The sequence below is a fragment of the Nuphar pumila genome, chromosome 8 (genome assembly GCF_984573655.1).
Source record: "Nuphar pumila chromosome 8, dmNupPumi1.hap1.1, whole genome shotgun sequence".
Lineage (NCBI taxonomy): Eukaryota > Viridiplantae > Streptophyta > Magnoliopsida > Nymphaeales > Nymphaeaceae > Nuphar > Nuphar pumila.
The window spans coordinates 5,379,283-5,398,698 of NC_143256.1; the positions used below are offsets into that span (position 1 = coordinate 5,379,283).

Consider the following 19,416-nt stretch of genomic DNA (forward strand, 5'->3'; position numbering starts at 1 on the left):
AAAATTGCAATAGTACTTTGGTTTTAAACTCAAGGGCATTATCAGTGCAAATAATCTAGACAACATATTCAAACTGAGTTTTTATTTCAATTACTAATGATTTGAGGATATTAGAAACTTCAGATCTTTCTTTTATTAAGAACACCCAAGACAACTTAGAAAAATCGACAATAACAAGATAATAACGACATTGGGTCCTGGTAGGAATCTTACTGGGACCCCATACATCTGCATGAAGAAGTTCAAAGACCTTATGACTGGACTGACTCTGACTAGAAGGAAACGAACTCCGATGATGCTTGCCTAACTGACATGCTTCACTCTGGAATGATGTAGTAGACGAAATTTGAGGAATGACACAACGAAGCTTCGACAATGAAGGATGTCCGAGATGACGATGTCACTGAACAGGACTCGAAGAAGAATCGACTGCAGCATAAATGTTTCCCACAGGGTGATGTAGATAGTAGACTCCATTTTCTTCATAACCTCCACCAATCTTCTTCCCCGTCAGCAAATCCTGAAAATGACAGCACACAGAATCAAATATTACTCTATAATTTAGCTTTGTAAGGCAACTCACGGATAATAAACTTTGAGGAAATGAAGGAGCATGAAGGACATTTTTCAACTGCAAGGAAGAGGATATAGAAACATTTCCCTGACCAATAACCGGAGGGGAACTCCCATCAACTAATAAGACTCCCCGATGTACAGTGATAGCCTTTAGATCTGAAAATTTTTGAGAGCTTCCACATAGATGTCTAGATGCACCAGAGTCAATAATCCACTTATTATCATGGGAAGAAAGATTGTCTACAGTAGAGTAGGCCACACCAGCTACAGGAGAAGAGGAACTTGAAGAACAATGAGAAACCAACTCCTCATATTCTGCACGGCTAAGAGTGATAGATTCACTAGGAGAATTGGTTTCATGTTCCACCTCAAGTTTTGCAGCATTAGTTTTTGGAACATTTGGCTTCATTGGAGAAAATGCAGGTCGTCCATGTTTATCCCAACAGTGATCTTCTAAATGTCCTGATTTTCCACAATAGGTACATTGGAATTTACCTCTACCTCTCATACCTCGTCCACGACCCCTGCTTCTAACATTCATAGTATTTCCTAGTCCATAACTACATGGTACAGCTAAAGCAGATGACTGAGATGCAGGTTGAGATTGTGGAAGAGAGATGACAAGTCTACTCAATCGATTGTATGCATCAGCAAGAGTAGAAACATCAGACTCAGTCAACATTTGAACTTTTGCAACTGAGAATTCTGATGATAGACCTGTATGGAACCGAGCAACCATAGTCTGTTCTTGATGATTCTTTTTTTTGAGTAACACAGAGGCCTATGAGCATTCAGTCTTTCAAAGGCTGCCTTAACAGAGGCATAGTACTGGGACAATGATTGATCACCTTGCTATAAATTATATATTTCATGTTCAAATTGAAGAATACGACTCACATTAGTCTCTTGAGAGTACGTATCTCGAAGAGTGTCCCACATCTGTTTAGCTGTATTGTAATAAATTAAGTCATCTGCAATATGAGATTCAATGTTATTCATGATCCATGACATAACAATGTCATTATCTTGTTCCCAAGTATTATATTTTCCTGTTTTGTCATTTGGTTCAGATTCCAACAGAATATGTTTTCTACGATGTCCGGACACGGACATCATAAAAGTTTTGGACCACTTTGCATAGTTTGTTTCATTTAATTTCACTAAAGAACCATATGAGAAAGGATTGTCGAAGGCTTTATATTCCCCAATAGCTTCATTCTTATAATCAAATTTTTGAACTTCACCCATAATGAATAACACGAACTAAGAAGCCACAACCAATATCTCGTTGTTGCAATAGATGGCCACGTACACAAAAAAAATAATTTTTTCAGTTCGTAAATGATCAGCTCCACAATCTCCATATTCACAATGGTGATTTGCCTTCACCGCGACACCCAGGTCTGTGATCAGATCTGAATCAACCAGGACCTTAAAAAAAACAATGATATAAGCTTCACAGCACCCTGAACATACGATCAGATCCAAAGGAATATGCAGGTCCACGACTATATAAGAATCCCTGGGTTTTTTTTCAACCAGAAAAGAAACTGATTGTATGCAGATCCACGACAAATCTGGTCGTCACCCACTTCACGACGACATTACTGAGCAACTTGAACATATGATGAGATCCAAAAAAAAATTGTGCAGATCCACGACGATATAAGAATTCCTGTTTTTTTTTTCTCAACAACCAAAAAAAAACTGACCCACGACACATTTGGTCGTCTCCAACTTCACGACGACATTACTGCACCCATACTTGTATCCATCAGATTTGGTCGACTGAAACCCATATTTCACCTCAACTTTTAGATATGATTACAGATCTAAGTCATGACTTTTGTCAGACTGCAGATCTGTTATCAGATCTATGCCACTTGGTTCCAAAAACAAATACCGAACGCACCTTATGTTGAGCCCCTTTCACGCGATCTGGTACCCATCACGCACGCTTTGACGCAAACCCCGAAGCCACGCTCCCAAGGCCGATGGCTTTGATACCATGACAGAAAAGAAAGAGAGATATAGAGAGAGAGAGACGTCTTGATTGTATTAGGTTTAATCTCCACTTGGTTAAATAGAGATTAGCCAAAAGAATGAATTTACATATGGGTCCCTCATTATTTAGGTAATACCAAAACCAGCCTTAAGTATAATTAAACTTTAAGAGGTCGACTTATCTTAACAATTCCTATTTTAACCACAGGACTAAAAGTCTCATCATAATCTTACCTATATTCTTGTGTAAAACCTCGTGCCACAAGTCTTGCTTTATATCTCTCAATGCATCCGTCAGGCTTATATTTAATCTTATAAACCCAATTGCACCTCACAACGTTTTTCTCCTCGAGTCTAAGAATAATTTCTCAGGTTTGGCATTCGTGTAGAGCACCCATCAGTTCATTCATAGCCTCTATCCATTTATAGGATTTAATGGCCTGATAGAAGTTGATTGGTTCATCATGCTTCTCAACTTGTGACATGAACAACTGAAAATCAGAAATTATCATAGCTAACCCATCTTTGAATAGATGGTGTATCATTTCTGGTCTTCTTAATGGAGGTTGACTCATATTCTGTTTGGCATTGTTTGTGACAAGATCTCTTTCTCTTCGAACATAAACTTGACCAGAGAATCTCTGAATTTCTCTAGGCCTTTCAATTTCTGAAGTATGTGGAGGTTCGAGATTCTGTTCATTTGAGCACAATTCTTCACAAAATGGTTGACAAGTCCCCCCTTCACTTGCAAACAATTCTGCACTCATCCAGGGATCATAAACTTCAAAATTTTGAAGTAGGTTCTGTTGTTGAGGCAATAACATGCTCTCAAAATTTTGTTCATCAAAAACAACAATTTTGGAAATCTTGATAAGTTTAGTTATAGGATCAATAACATCTGCATCCTTTATAATCATTTGCATATCCAACAAACCTACACTTCACTGCTTTATCCTGAAATTCATTTTCAGGAGACTTGTCAATATGAACATAACAAACACAACCAAAAATACGCAAGTCATTATAATTAAGATGTTTTAGAAAAAATAGTAAAATATGGAGACTTGTCCTCTAGAATTCTCATGGGCAAGCAGTTAATCACATATACTGCGGTGTGAAAAGCTTCTGTCCAAAGATTAATAGGAACATTACTATCATGAAGCATGCTCATAACACCCAATAATATAGCAGTGTTTCCGTTCAGCCACTTCATTTTGTTGAGGAGTATGTGGACAAGACACTCGTCTACTTATCCCATTATTTCGAAAAAAAATCAATGAAGTCATTTGAAGAATATTCACCTCCACCATCACATTGGAAATGTATAATATTAGAAGAGAAACGATTTTTTATGAGTGCACAAAAGTCTTGAAATAATCTAAAAACATCGGACTTGTGTTTCATGAAGTATATTCAGGTGAAGCGAGAATGACTATCTATGAATAAAACATAATATTGACTTCCAGATGAAGAATAGACAGGAGTTGGTACACATGCATCATAGTACACAATTTCAAAAGCTTTTGAGGCTCTTTCATTAACAAGATTAAAAGGAAGAACATGACTCTTACATAGCTCACAACTCGAACACTTTTTAGCATCCAAAACAAGGTGCAGGCAAAACACTGGAATCAAATTTTCTGACACGAGTTTCTTAATAAAACTATGACTACAATGACTCAAACGACTATGCCATAAATCTGGCATATTACATTGAGAAAAACTATAGACACCTGTATGACAAAACTTAAGACTTTGTGATGTCGGTTCCAAGAAAGATGACTTCAAGGTAGAAGATGAATGAAAAGTGAGATCCTCCTTGAAGTTATACACGTTTTCTCGTCGCTCCACCTCAACAAACATCTCCTTCGTTCAAAGATCCTTAATATACACAAAAGAATGAGTAAATTCGAAAGAAGAATTTGTATCATCAACAAGTTTGGATACAGAGACAATACTTTTTTTAATGTTAGGAGCAAGATGAACATTGGACAAACTAAGAGAAGTACTAGATAAAGGAATTTGTGCACTTCCAATATGAGAAATGTGATGATGTGTGTCATCTCCAGTGACTATACTACTTTTTTCAAAATAAGGGGATAAATTCGAGAGCTTACCAACATTGCCTGTAACATGAATAGCTGCTCTAGAATCCACATACCATTTTCCTTGCTCATTTTGCTTAAAACGCATCTGAGATAAAACTGCCAGTAGAAGTTGTTGCATATCTCCAATGGGTTTTTGCCCCTCATACTCCATTTTGTTTCTTGCTTTGTTATTATTTCCCTTGTTTTGGGGATTAAACCAACAGTCTTCTTTCACAAGTCTTTTCTTATTACACAAAAAGCATGTAGGCACTCTCCTCTGATTTCCTGCATAAAAGAATCCTGGTGGATTCGAAGTAGGAAGAATGTCACGACCTCCCTATCCAAAACGACAACGTCCTCTACCACCTTGAAAATTGTTACCCCCACACCCAGCACCTTGAGACATATCTGAGGTCAAGACACTATGTGCATCTGTATGTTCACCACATTTAGTCATGTTCTTTATGCTTATCTTATAGTGAAGAAGTTTAGCTTGACGATCTTCAAAATTGGACAACACTGGCAGAACCGATAAGGACGTAGAGAGTACATAATATTCTATGCCCAGTAGATTAAGAGTTTATTGTACATTTTTCTAATCAGAGACTGCACTTCCAACAATAGCAAGTTGATCTGTAACAGACTTTACCTTGTTTAAAAACTCCATGACTGACATTGAGCCTTTCTTAGGGGTCCAAAACTCCCTTTTTTAAGAATAAAACTTGGCGGCTAAAGGACAATGCTCGCAAATGGTAGGACACAACTCGGAGCATCCATTTTTCGGGAGCAACAGTGATCCCTTGGGAAGCTTTTCCCAGCGCCTTTCTGGCAAACTATTTTCCCCCTCATACGCGAGACACGAAGATAGAATTCCAGGAGTTGTGCCAAGGTGATTCGAGTCTGGTGGACAACACCACCAAGTTTTAGAACTTGGAACGATACTGCCCCAGCTTGTTGTAAGATGATTGTGAGCGGTTCAGAAAAATTATTCGGAGACTGAAGGAAAGACTGTCATTGCGTCCTGACCAGTATGCCCTCAACTTTCGCTGCAGCAATTGCGGCAGCTACACTTTTAAACGATGATTGCGAGTGAGTTAAGGGTGAGCAAAGCAGAAAGTCTGTTGAGAATGGAGACAACATACTGACGACAAAATGCAGAGACCCCCACTCAAGAAGCAAAATCAAGAGAGAAATATCGAGCAACAGCAACCAAAGCATATATGTTTGAAGTGCAACTATATCCATCCTTGATGGCCATTCCCTTGAGACACTGGAGGCTATCTATATTGTGAGAAAATGGGGCATTACGCCCAAAATTATCGCAAGAACGCAGCAGATTGTCATAAACAAACTGCAGGTGAAGGTCAGCAACAACAACAGCAATCTCAAGATCAAGCACAAAGAGAAGTGTATGGTCGCGTCTATGCCACCATGACCGAACAAGTAGAGGATGACGAATAGAAACTCTAAAAGTTGTATGTTAAGACCTTTTGTGATTCAGTACGAATTTTGCCAGGTAAAAGTTTTTCAATGAAATCACGTACAAGTTTTGTACAACCGAATTATTAGCCTAAAACTTTTCTCAGAAACTCATTGTGAGTTGTCTTGATCATTTAACCCCAATTAACTTAGACTACGATCTCTACAGACAACCTTTGAAGGATATTTTGAGGACAAAATTCTTTTAAAAGGAGTAGGTTTTTTCAAAAAGAAATAAATAAATAAATTTATTGTTTTAGATCCAGGTTGGATCTGACCGGATCCGAGTCCAACCCCCACTCAAGTCTTTCTTTTTAAACCCCTGTGGGGGGGGGGGGGGTTCCCTTTTATGAAAAAGGAGAAACCCACTATATTTTCTCTCTCCCCGATCCCCTCTCTCCCCCTTCACTGCGCTCTCCCTCTCTTTGCTCAACCCTGACCCCCTGCGTCTCCCCTTCAGCCGAAGGCCGACCTCTTCTCGCCAAAGCCCCTCCCTGCGTCAACGACCTCCTGTCTCCCTTTCCCCGATGCTAGCTCTCCTCGTGCGACCACTCTCTCCCCCCGACACTCCCTCTCACTTGTCGAATGTGCGTCGGAGCTGCCGACTGGGCAAGTATGCACTTTGACCCCCTTTTCTCTCGTTTTCCCTGTTTTTCCCCCCTTTTCTCTCGTTTTCCCTGTTTTTCCCCCCTTTTCTCTCGCTTTCCCTATTTTTCCCCCTTTCTCTCGTCTCTCTGTTAATGGTAGGGAGGAGGGCGCCACTCCCTTCCTCCCCCATCTCTTCTTCTTCTGTTTTGTCGGACGGGAGGTGGAACCACCGCCTCCTGTTGCCCTACCCCTTCGTTGTCAAGTCGGCGACAGGGGTGCAGCCCTTGCCCTCCCTCTCTTTTCCAGCCGGCAGGGGCGACGCCCCTCCGTCCTCTTTTACGGCTAGCAAGCAAGGGCGACGCCTCAGCCTCCTTCCCTGGTTTTCCAGCCAACAGGTAGGGGGCAACCGTTTCTGTTTTCAATCATAGGGCAAAGGTGCTTCCCCCAGCCTTCCCTCGTTAACCGGCCCAGCTCGGCTCACCTCGACTCGAACCCCGACTTAGCCTGGTCAGTTTGAATCATGATCAGGTTTGACCCCAGCAACTCGAACATTGCTTGCTTTTACGATTTAAAAAGGGTTTCACTACTTTTTTTCGCAATACGATAAAATACCTGCTAACCCACCCCATCGACGCAACAGACCCGACACGCGCACCAAGGCATGAGCCCTTGAAAACCTTCACTCAGAATCATCAACGAATTTGATTATCTCCGAGGTAGGAAAAAGTTACATACGAGGACAATGGCAAAACACTTCTAACATATATATATATATATGATTTTAACTCAAGGACGCAGTTTTGTGATCCTTGTGATTTTCCTTTATGTCATTTACTTTGATGTCATGCTATAATGTGCACAGGCTACTGCTTACGCATTTATTTAGCTCGATATGTGGTTTTGCACATCGAGCCTTGCTTTATGTTATTTACTTTGTCGTCGCGCTATTACGTGCACAGGCTATTGCTTACGCATTTATTTAGCTTGATGTGTAGTTTCAGACATCGATCTTTGCTTTATGTGATTTACTTTATCGTCGCGCTATTACGTGCATAGGCTACTGCTTACGTGTTTTATTTGGCCGAGGTACGATTTAGTATCTCATGCATTGCTTATGCATTTACTTAGCCGAGATACAATTTCGTACCTCATGCACTAATTACGCATTTACTTAGTCGAGGTATGGTTTCATACCTCATGCATTGCTTACACATTTACTTAGCCGAAGTACAGTTTTGTACCTCGTACACTGCTTACGCAATTTATTTAGCTGGTGTATGGTTTCGTACATCGTGCACTGCTTACGCAATTTATTTAGCCGATGTAAAGTTTCGTACATCGTGTACTACTTATGCAATTTATTTAGCTCAATGTGTGGTTTCGCACATCGAGCCTCGCTTTATGTCATTTACATTGTTGTTGGACTGTAATGTGCACAGTCTTATGTTTGATATACATGTACTACGCCACCGCGCTGTAATGTGCACAGACTTATGTTTGATATACATGTACTACGTCATTGCACTGTAATGGGCACAGGCTTATGTTTTGATATGCATGTACTACGTCGCCTCACTGTAATGTGCACAGGCTTACGTTTTGATATACATGTACTATGTCGCCTCACTGTAATGTGCACAGGCTTACGTTTGCTTTAAAGACGCAGATTTGGGCATGACTCGCCTAGTCTTTTAAAAGGGCATTTCATGCAAGATTTTAATGTTTGAAATATTCTTTATTTTAAAAGCAAAAACAGATATTTGATGGTTGCTTATTCGCAACCAGGTCTTTCCCCCAACCCTATGTAGCCCTAAGAGGTACGTACGGTCTTTTGTTGCGATATCTGAATGACTCGGATATCCCTGGCCTAGAGCACGAGAATTGAGAATTCTAAAGAATGTTAGGGTTTCTTGCTGAGAAACCTATACCCCTTTCATTGTAGGGGTACTATCAGACATGCGCGGCATGTTACTACTACGATGATTTGGATGAGAGGTTTATGGTAACCTCGTAGCATGTAAATACAAAATAATAAAAAGGAAATCACATAAATAGTGTTAAACAGAACATTGAAATTTCTATATGATGTTGGGGTTTCTTTGCTCAGAAACTAATACCTCTTTCATCGTACTGGCACTATCAGAGATGCGCGGTATGTTAGTACTATGATGATTGGATGAGAGGTTTATGGTAACCTCATAGTGTGCAAATGCAAAATGATAATATAGAAATCACATAAATGGTGATCATCACCTTCACAGGCAAGATGCTCGAGTTGGTTTGAAAGACTAGAGCATGTAGAATGGGTCATCAGTTCAAATAGAACTTGACGTGCTCATTCGTCTCTTGGTTCCGTCAAGAGAAAGGATGGGACGGTACAAAAACTTTGATGGACAGGTTGTTAACAACCACCCCTAGAGCAAATGACTTGGTATCTCCAGTCATCAAAGTTAGGGGATTGTGCTACCAAAAATTATCCTAAGTGGTAGGTCTCAATGACTTCTGCAGAAGTATGGATGCATCCCCTAAAACGAGTGGCTTCTGGGGAATTCTCTCCCGATCATTAGCCATCCCCTTAGAAGCAGACTCAGTCAGTTGTCCTAGGCATCAAAATACATAGCATAACAAACTCTCGGGCAGTCTTAGTTGTTTCTATGTTTCTCCCTTGCGTACTCTCAGGACAGTTAATATCGAAACAAAGTTATCATGTTCATTTTACTTATTTTGACTGATATACCACGAAATGAACAACGTAAATGTTAGTTTGGTTCTGAATTCTGTTAGCATCTCCATTTTGCTCTTTTTGCTTATTCTGAACTGCACATCACGAAAGAAGCAACACATATGTTAGTCTTGTTCTCAATTGTTATATCTATGCACCTACCAAATTTTTATCGATCTGGCCCCATTTCATGAGTACAGATGATGATTAGGTCGGTACAGCAAGCGATAGCACGATAGCGTGATGATATCAAGATGAGATTCTTTCCCTAACGATTTGCTCCTCAGGACATCTTTTATAATTTGGTAAAAAAGGTTTCTTTAAAATTCCACTTTTAGTATAAACTTTAAAACCTCATTTTGAATCTATTTGATTTCAATGAATATACGGAGTTATGAATCCGTTGTGTAATGGAGAAGGTATACCCGTAATGTGCCCAAGGTCTGTCGACTTGTTATTTCAAACACTTTTTTTCACTAAACTGCTATTTAAAACTCTGATAGAGGAATGATTACAAGGCTTTCAAAATTTTCCTAAAAAGTTATAAGTTCGAGATTTTGGGGGCGTTACAAAACTAGGTGCTGACTCCAATGATTTTTTTTATTTCAAGTATTTTCTAATAAAGCACCATAAAAAAATTTAATACCTACAAATAACTTTCCTTAGCATGCACAATAACCAAAAAAAAAAATGATGTAATGCGATAACAGAAAAGAAGGATCAACTTATACAAGGTTGTTCTAATATTGAGTTACGACTGGTTAAGAGGAGGTTGCACAGTTTTTATAAAAGGGGACAAAATATTGAAGGAAAGACGAGGGATTTTAGAAAAGGATAATATTTAGAAGAAAAAGATATACCAAAAAAAGAAGTAAAAGAATAGGTGAGACCTAAAAGCATTGGGACTGCAATTAGAAAGACAAGGTCCATTGAAGGAGAAAGAGAGAAGAAGATGAGAAAAGATAATAGTGGGAAAGAAGATGAAAACGGAGGATAAGATGACCATAATAGATGTGAGACTCTAGGAAGATGTGGATAACCTGCTTCGGGTGCTCAAATACCATGAAAATCAGGGTATTTCTAACAGATTTGAAGAAGTCGAAGAAGAGATTGAAGTGAAGTAAACATTCATTGGACTCTAATAATTGTTCAAGATGAGAGGCAGCACCTACTCATATTTTTTATTAATGCAATGAAGTCCTGACAGGTCAGATCACAAACAATGATTAAAACTTAAATAAATTACAGCATATGCCGCACAAAACCATGAGTAAAATAAGATTACATATAAGTCCACACAACAGACACAACTAAGGAATAAATAAAATACCAAAAATGCCCCTGTAAAACATAATCTTCATGTTAACAGAGTTTTTTCCTAATTTCCCTTCATTTGATGCACAAACACATGGCAGAAGAGGACAGATTAACAAACACCTCCTATTCTCATGTAGAGGTCTATGTTTTGATATTTCACATGCATGTATGTGTGCCAATACATGTTCATGCATGTACAAGTGCATGCATGCATAGAAAACCAGTCATAATTAAAAAAAATCCAAAACCAAGACATAAATTATCTTTATACACAAAAAAATATAAGATTAGCAGAGAAATTGGCAATGTCAAGTCACTAAGCTTAAAAAGCCATGTATCTACACAAGATCATACTAGCAACCATAGCAGAAGCTGATCAACAAAAGGGACAAGAGACCAATGAAAGGTGGTTCTTAAGTTCTACTAAGGCAGAAGCAACTGATTTCTTTGAGTACAAATAAACAGAAGTTGGTAATGTTACTAGTAAACAGTGAACATAAAAAGCCCAAGAAATCTTGTTCCGCCCTTTACTAATTACCATCCAATCTGTTGATGGAAAAAAATAAAGCAATAGAGCAAATAAAGAAGAGAACACAATGAGATCTGTATCAAATTCGAAAAGGAAACAATTAACCACAAAAATGCCTCATGAACCTCTGTGAGAAAGATTACAAATTTTAAATTGCACATTACAATGTGTTATTGATACATGATCATGCATAAATTACATATATTTTTATATAATTTATGCCTGAATTTCGTTGATTTTAATGTTAAAATATCAATGGTTGATGAATTTTGGTGATTTTGTATGCAAGAAGCTTTCGGTGAAAATTTTTTCCAAATCGGGTGCAATTCGGGCATTTTAGAGTTATTTCAAGGCAATTAGAGCGAAGATCCGGAGTCAAGATCCAAATCTTACATGCTCTAATCTCAAATCCAATTGTGCAAAGGTTAAAAAGCCAAAAATAGCCCTCCATAGGGATGCCACCTTGGAATTATTATGAAATAATAGTATTTGTAGTGTAGTTTTAGAAATAAGTATTACTTTTGAGTGTTTTTTAAAATAATAATGTTAGAAGTGTTTTTAGGAATTTAGAAATTAATAAAGTTAGCATAATAAATAGGTTAGAAAACCCAAGGAGAAGTTGATTTTTTCCTTAAGAGTTGCCCCCCCCCCCTCTTTCCTCCTCTTTTCCAATGTGGAAAACCCTCTCTCCTTTCTTCATCTCTCTTTTTTTGTTCTTTCTTCTTCCCTTCTTCCTCTCCACGTGAGTTTCATGTGCAGCAGCCAAGAGCTAGATGTGGCATCACTCCTCACGTCGTGGGCAACCTCTGGGATGCAACACCATCGTAGAGGATATCCGTTCTTTTCTCAACCTAACCCAAAATCGGGAAACGCCGCCGATAAGTTCCTTCTTCAACCCCTTTTTTAGATTTTTAGGGTTTCTTGCATATAGATCAGATTTCATTTTATTCTTCTTGCATATTTAGATCTACTCTCTGTGATTTTTGTGTATTAGGATTGTTTAGGATCATATATACTCATTGCTTTAAATTTTAGAATTTTTATTTTGGCCTGAAAACTTTTTTTTTCACGAGCCGGACTTTCTGTATCAGACCTGAATTTTTTGGTCTGATAAACATATTGTTCTGGCCAATCCAGAAGGAGTTTAGGGCTGAAATTTTAATATGTGTTAGTTGTACGTGTCTAGAGTATTCCCTCTAAATTTTAGCTCAATCCGACCAAGGGTTAGGATTTTACGGCCATTTTACTGAAGCTGATTTCTGGCCCTGCAGAAATCCAACCTTCGGTTTTAATTGCAATGATTTTTTGAAAATGATTTTTTTTGTAAGTATCAAGTTTTTCTTGCATGGGTGTGATTAGAGATGTTTAGAAAGTGTCTAGATATTTTTGCCTGATTCTTAAAGTTTCCTAATTTTAATTTTGAAATGCTCAAAAAGAGGGAGTCTTCCTTTTTTACCTTCCTTTCTTGGACTTTCTATTTTTATAAATTGGAAAGTCCAACTTCGGAATCCTTTCTTTCCCCTCTACCTAAATTCAATTTTTTTTTAAGAGGAAGGTTTCATTGTGTGTGTTAAGCAACTAGAGGCCTCCCTTCTAGGAAGGGAAGGTTGTCCCCCACCTGGACCCAACCTAACCTATCCTAGCTAGGTCGGCTAGGTCTGGTGGGTTGGTCTAGTCAAGGTGATCTAGCCGAGTGGGCTAGGTCCTTTGTTGGTTTGTATTCTTTGTCTTTAGCAAGTCAAGTATTGTGGGGTAAGTTAGGTTTAGGACATGTCCAGACCTAGTCCAAGGTCTGACCAAGCTAAGTTAGGATAAGTTAAATGGGGTAGAGTAGTTTTGTCAAGTTTCCAATGACCAAGTGTCTTAGGGTGTATTTGGTAAGTTTTTGGTGTCTTAGTTGAGTTACTTTGTATGTGTTAGGTTTTGGTTTTCATTAGAAAATCAAAACCTAAAATTAGGTTTTGAGTCCTTAAGTGAAGTCTAGTTGAGTCTTTGTCGGGTCACTAACATAGTATAAAAATAGTTGTCTTTTGTGTTTCCATTTTGTGTAATTGCAGGTGGTGGCCTCGATGAGCAATAAGGTTGACAAGGCGGTTGAAGTGGACGCACTAGAGTTCCTTGCACACAGGTTAAAGGAAGCTAGCTCAATATTATATTTGGAGTTTTTATTTTCTTGTTTTTATAGTTAGGCTATTTCTATCATTTTCGGGTTGTAATTTTTATTGTCGCTCATGCTTTTGTAATAGGTTTTGTGCATGTTTGCTTTTATACTCTTTTATTTTTGATGCAATAAAAAGTGTGATTTATTTGGAATACTTGTTTTTATCTCATTCTTTATGGTTCGACCCGGACTTTACCACTTTTATGTGAGTCAGTTATTTAGATTTTGTGTGCAGTTTACACTTGATTTTCATTGAAAATAGCTTTTAAAAAAAAAGTAACACCAATACACAAAAGGAAAAAAAGAAGAGTAGAAAGTATAATTGCATACCTGTGTTGACTCTGCATTAGTTGGCACCGACGAATACAATGAAATCTCCTCTCCACTCCCAACATCTTGCAAACCATCAGAAGAAGCCATGCGCAATCGCTTTGCCAAAGGAGCATCCCCTTCAATATCCATAACCTATTAATAATAATAAAATCAAAAGAAAAGATTAACCTCTAAACATGCTCAAGATTCAAGAAAAATAAAGCATGAAAAATCAAGAGCTAGTAGAAAGTGTTCTGAATATCCATGATCCATACCCTTTTTTGTATTTATGTGTATTTGTGTAAGTAGGGGTATATTTGTTATTTAAGTTAGAACAGTCTACTTGTGTATTATTGCACCATTTATAGGGGTATTCATGTACTTGTGAAATATATATATATATATATATATATATATATATATATATATATATATATATATCTTAGGGGACATCCACCCTAATTCTGGTGGAGTCTCTTTCCTGCTTCCATATTCCTCCCTCTTCCTTTTCTCTCTATTGGTCACTTGCTGCACATATCCCAAGGCATGTATTCTCAAAAATATTGTTATGGTATCAGGGCGGGGTTGAGAATAAGACCCCATCATCTTGAAGACTCCTCTTCTCTTCTCACAACAAATAAGCTTTTCTTCTTTCCCTTATTTCCATCAATCTTAGTCTTCTTGATCCTTCTTTTCAACTTCTCTCTCAACCCAATTTCTATTTTATTCTATTTCCTTCACTTTCTCCTTTCGTTCAAAAAAAAATAATATTTGTCGCTTTTCTGATTATTTATTGTTCTTCATATATCTGATCAGATCTGGGTTTGATTCTTGGCATCAAAAAAAATAGTTTGATTCTTGGCATCATAAAAAAGGGGGAAACCGGGAAAGTCAAAAAAAAGGTTTGCTTCAAAACAAAAAGAAAGAAAGAAGCAACTGATACTTAAATTCTATTTCAGAGGCGTGAATCTGATCGGCTTTCCAAAAAAGACTTGCTGACATCAGCACTGTTGACGAACTGATTCTGCAGGTCTGATCTGATGATTTTTTCTGTAATTTCTGCAGTTCTTAATCCTCTGATTTGTTTCTTGTTCATCATATTCTCGTACACTTTCTATCCATGCATATATATATATATATATATTGCATATTTCTGTTTTGTGTTTTTCCTTTCTTCTTTTTCTTCTTTTTCTTCTTTTCTGCCACTCCTAATTGATATGTTGTCACCCAGTCCTATCCTGAATTCCTCTTTCTTGAACCAACTTGTGACTGACAATTTGGATTCCTATAATTTTATAACTTGGAAGAAACAGTTTGTACCATTCATGAAAAGTCCAGATTTGATGAGGCATCTCGACGGGAGTCTAAACATGCCTGCGGAATGCATAGTCACAGGTTACAAAGGACAGGCAGGCAGCAGAAAAAGCCACCATCACGAATTCTTAATACTTCATGGAGGAAGAACGAACAGGCAGTGGTGGCCTTTATTAATGCCACGCTTTCTCGGGAAGTGTTGTTACAGGCTCCATCTGATGTCTCTGCCAGAGAGCTCTGGCGAATATTTCACTAGTGGTTTGAGAAAATCTCCACTCCAAAGATCTATCAGCTTAAGGGTGAATTTGTTGAGTTAAAGAGGGGCAACTCTAGTGGTCTGGAGTATCTGAATCAAATTAAATCCATCACAGATCAACTTGTTGCTATTAGGGCACCGATATCAAATGAAGACATATGTATGAAGACAGTTTGTGGCTTGGGCTCAGAGTATGACATGTTTGTCGCTGTGTATGCAGGGCAATATCCACGTCCCAATTTTGATGGCCACAGGAGTATGTTGTTGAATCATGAGGTTATGTTTAGTATTTCAGCTAGCTCCAAGAAGGAAGCTCTGGCTCTCCAGCATAAAGTGTTGTTACAGGGAGCAATTAGAATGAGCCGAATAATCCATGTTGTGGCAGAGGTAGACAATATGGACGTATAGGCATAATTCCTACACCATCAGGACCCAGGCCCAATAATGTGACAAGTCAAATATGAGGAAAGCAGGGTCATGTGAGTTTGGACTGCTACTGGCGATATGTTCCTACATATCGGAAACCTACAGTGCTTATCCCTACACGTTTCAGAAATCTTGTTAGTTTTCCTTCTTATGAACCACGACTCCCAGGGCCAAGGTAGCCTATGAGGCCAATCTCTTCACCAAACCCAGCAATCTTTTATGCTTCATATACGCCTTCGCAGTCTGCATCATATGCACCTTCTCAGGCTACTTCACATGATATAGAGGCTCTTAGCACTAATTTCAGTCACATACATATGCCGACACATAATCTGGTTGGTAATCGTTGGGCTGACCCTGTTAATGACCATGCATGGACATCCACCAAAGGAGCTAACTTTCAACCAAATACAGGACAGCAAAAAGTGCTTGGTTCTTTGATTCTGGAGCAGCACATCATATAACGGGTGATTCTGGTAAGCTTTTCAATGTTATCTTATAGCATGGTTTTGGTAGAATTATTAGTGGAGATGGAAAACATCACCTCATTACTCATGTTGGGATAGGTGTTGTGCCCACCAAGTCTGGAAGCATGTTTGCCTAATACTTTTCATGTTCCTGGAATTCGGCATAATCTTATTTTTGTTTGGCAGTTGAGTGACCAACGCTACTCTTGCATCTCCTTTTCTCTGTATTTTGTTTCTGTGAAGGATCTTCACATGAAGCTGATGTCTATTGAGGGAAGAAGATGCAGAGATCTCTATGAGGATGATGGAGCTTAATCCTTGTCATCTTCATCCGGTTCTAGTCCTTTATTAGTGTCAAGCCGTGAAGTTCATAATAAAGCGGCTGAGTTATGTCATTGAAGACTTGGTCACTGCAATTCCAGTTTTTTAAAAAATTTATGTAATAAGAATCGTGTTCATTTAAAGAACAAGACTCATAGAGTTTCCCATTTGTGTTCTGTGTCATATTTGTAAAAAACATGAGCTTCCATTTAGTTTATCTAATAAAAGAACTTTCCTTTTTGGAATTGTTCATTCTGATCTTTGGGGTCCAGCACTGGTTCATTTCTTTTGTAAGTCTCAATATTATGTTACATTTATTCATGATTATAGTCGTTACACTTGGATTTTCTTTCTTAAATCCAAAGACCAAGTTTTCTCTGTTTTTCAGTAATTCAAAAGCTATATTGAAAATCAGTTTTCTTGCAAAAATTTTACCTTCAGAAGTGATGAGATGGTGAATACACATCCAGTGTATTCAAACAATACCTTCATGATCATGGAATTCTACATGAGACGTCTTGTCCTAGAACACCTACGCAGAATGGAGGTGTGATCCATATTTGCTTCTCTAAAGCAAGGAGCTTGATTGTTCATGTTTGTGTGCTTTTGGGTGTTGGTGTTATGTGCACATTAATAGATCTTTACAAGATAAACTTTCTCTAAAGGCATGTGTTTGTCAGTTTGTAGGATATGACAATGAACATAAGGGCTACAGATCCTTTGATCATAATGCTAATTGTTTGATTATATCTCGAGATGTTTTTTACGAGTATAAAGAACAAAGTTGAGAAGAAAATTCAGCATGAGTTCAGTTTGATAACCTATCTAGATTTTGGCATATATCTAATAGTTCATCACAAGATGTTTTGAAGGACAAGCAATCAATTCCTCATGGTGAAAATGATAAACAAAGTGCAATTGCTGTAGAGGTGGCATAGCAATCCAGTTTTCAGCCTCCATCTTCCCCATGCTTTGATGGTATACATAAGAGGACCAGAAATGTTGTTGTATCACAAGAAGCTGAAATCAGGCCAAATGCAGCCCCTGTCAGTGCGCAGTACGTGGATGTACAGCCAGATGCCATGCAGTCCATTCATATGCAATCAGTTCATGTGCAATCTGAAGTTGTGCAGCCAGATTCAAATGTCCTTGATGATTCTGGGGTGCAGTTGAAAAGGTCAAGTAGTGTAAGACATCCTCTCAAACAATTCATTAGATATGAAGCTTTTTCTTTAGAGTTCAGTCTACAAGCTGCAGCTTTATCTGATGAAAAGGAGGCAAGTGGTTTTCATGAAGCTTGCCGAAATTCGTGGTGGGTGGAGGCCACTAATGAAGAGGTTAAAGCTCTCTATGAATGTCAAACTTGGAACGTAGTGAGTATACCCATAGATAAAAATATTGTGGGGGTTTAGATGGGTCTACAAAATAAAGTATAAAGCTGATGGGAGCATGGAAAGATATAAGGCGAGGTTGGTGACTAAAGGGTATACCCAAGAACATGGGCTACACTTTGATGAAACCTTTAGCCCACTTGTTCGTATGGGAACTATATGTGTTGTGATCTCTCTTGCTGCCTCATATAGATGGACATTGTGTCAATTGGACGTGAAGAATGTGTTTTTCATGGAGATCTATATGAGAAATTGTATATGGAGCACCATCCAGGCTATGAAGAAGTCGATCCGCGTAGTACTGTTCTGAAACTTAAGAAGGCTATCTATGGCTTAAAGTAGGCTTCCGGAGCATAGTTCGAAACTTTTAGTGGAGTTATCAAATCTCTTGGTTTTATATGTAACCACTGCAATTATTCCTTGTTTGTGCACAGTGATTCCAGGAGTATGACATTAGTGTTGGTGTATGTTAATGACATAGTTATAACTGGGAATGATGGGGTCAGAATCAAGGAATTAAAGAAGATCCTTCATGACCATTTTCATATAAAGGATCTAGGAGCGTTAAGGTATTTTCTTGGGGTGCAGGTAGATCAAAGTCAAAGATCCTTGGTTCTTACTCAAAGTAAATATGCTCAGGAGTCAGGACCTCCTCCAACGCAGTGGCATGCTTCAGTGTAAACCAGCAAAGACTCATATATCCCTAAATGCAAAGTTGCAAGAGTGTACCCAACAACTTATTAAACAGCCATCGAAAATTATCCACATAAATGTCTACCAAGGATTTAGACACTAGACAGCGTCCACCAAATGGAAAAAAAAATCAAAACCACATTAACCAATGACCATAAACTTTAAAACCTCAATCACACCCTCAAAACTACTACAAAAAATGGTTGTAATTAACAAGCCATCGGAATAGTCCAAGCTTAACCGCACCCTTCTAGTATGAGCAAAAAGTCAAAACAGGTGAACAGACCCAAAAGTCCTTAGAAGCACCCTAAAGGTTCAAGCAAAAGATGCCAACCTTTTAAAAAAGTGTTTGCAATAATAAGATTTAGTACAAGAACTTTTTATAATTTTCTTTTTTGAGGATTGATGTCACTAACCTTAGCAACCTGTACAAGCTTAGTTATTATGCTGGCATGACGAAAACATAGTGCCAAGGTGATATGCAATAAATTTGATATTCTACTGGCTGAAGCACAATATGAAAACTAAAGATTTGGGAGAAGATAGTGTGTTTATTCATTTTTTTGAAATATAATGATACAACGCTCAAGTATATAAATAAAGCCTTAATAGTTATGCCACATGAACATAGCTGTAGATACAGATATTATTATGTAGTTCTCTATGAGTACCATAGAAAGGGATATGGTAAGGGAGTAAAAATGGAGAGTATCCATGTGACATAGCTTAATAAAGCAAAAGGAAAGTACATATAGCATCTATCTGCATACTAA

At 38.1% G+C, this 19,416-nt stretch overlaps 1 protein-coding gene across 1 annotated transcript in view; it reads right to left on the bottom strand.

Annotated features, from left to right (window-relative positions):
- CPSF160 (cleavage and polyadenylation specificity factor 160) overlaps positions 1 to 19,416 on the bottom strand; it is a 233,504-nt gene that overhangs the window by 147,284 nt on the left and 66,804 nt on the right. Inside the window, exon 11 of the mRNA XM_090015979.1 lies at positions 13,794 to 13,928. Within this exon, the coding sequence (XP_089872105.1) occupies positions 13,794 to 13,928 (135 nt within the window). The remainder of the gene's footprint in view (positions 1 to 13,793; positions 13,929 to 19,416) is intronic.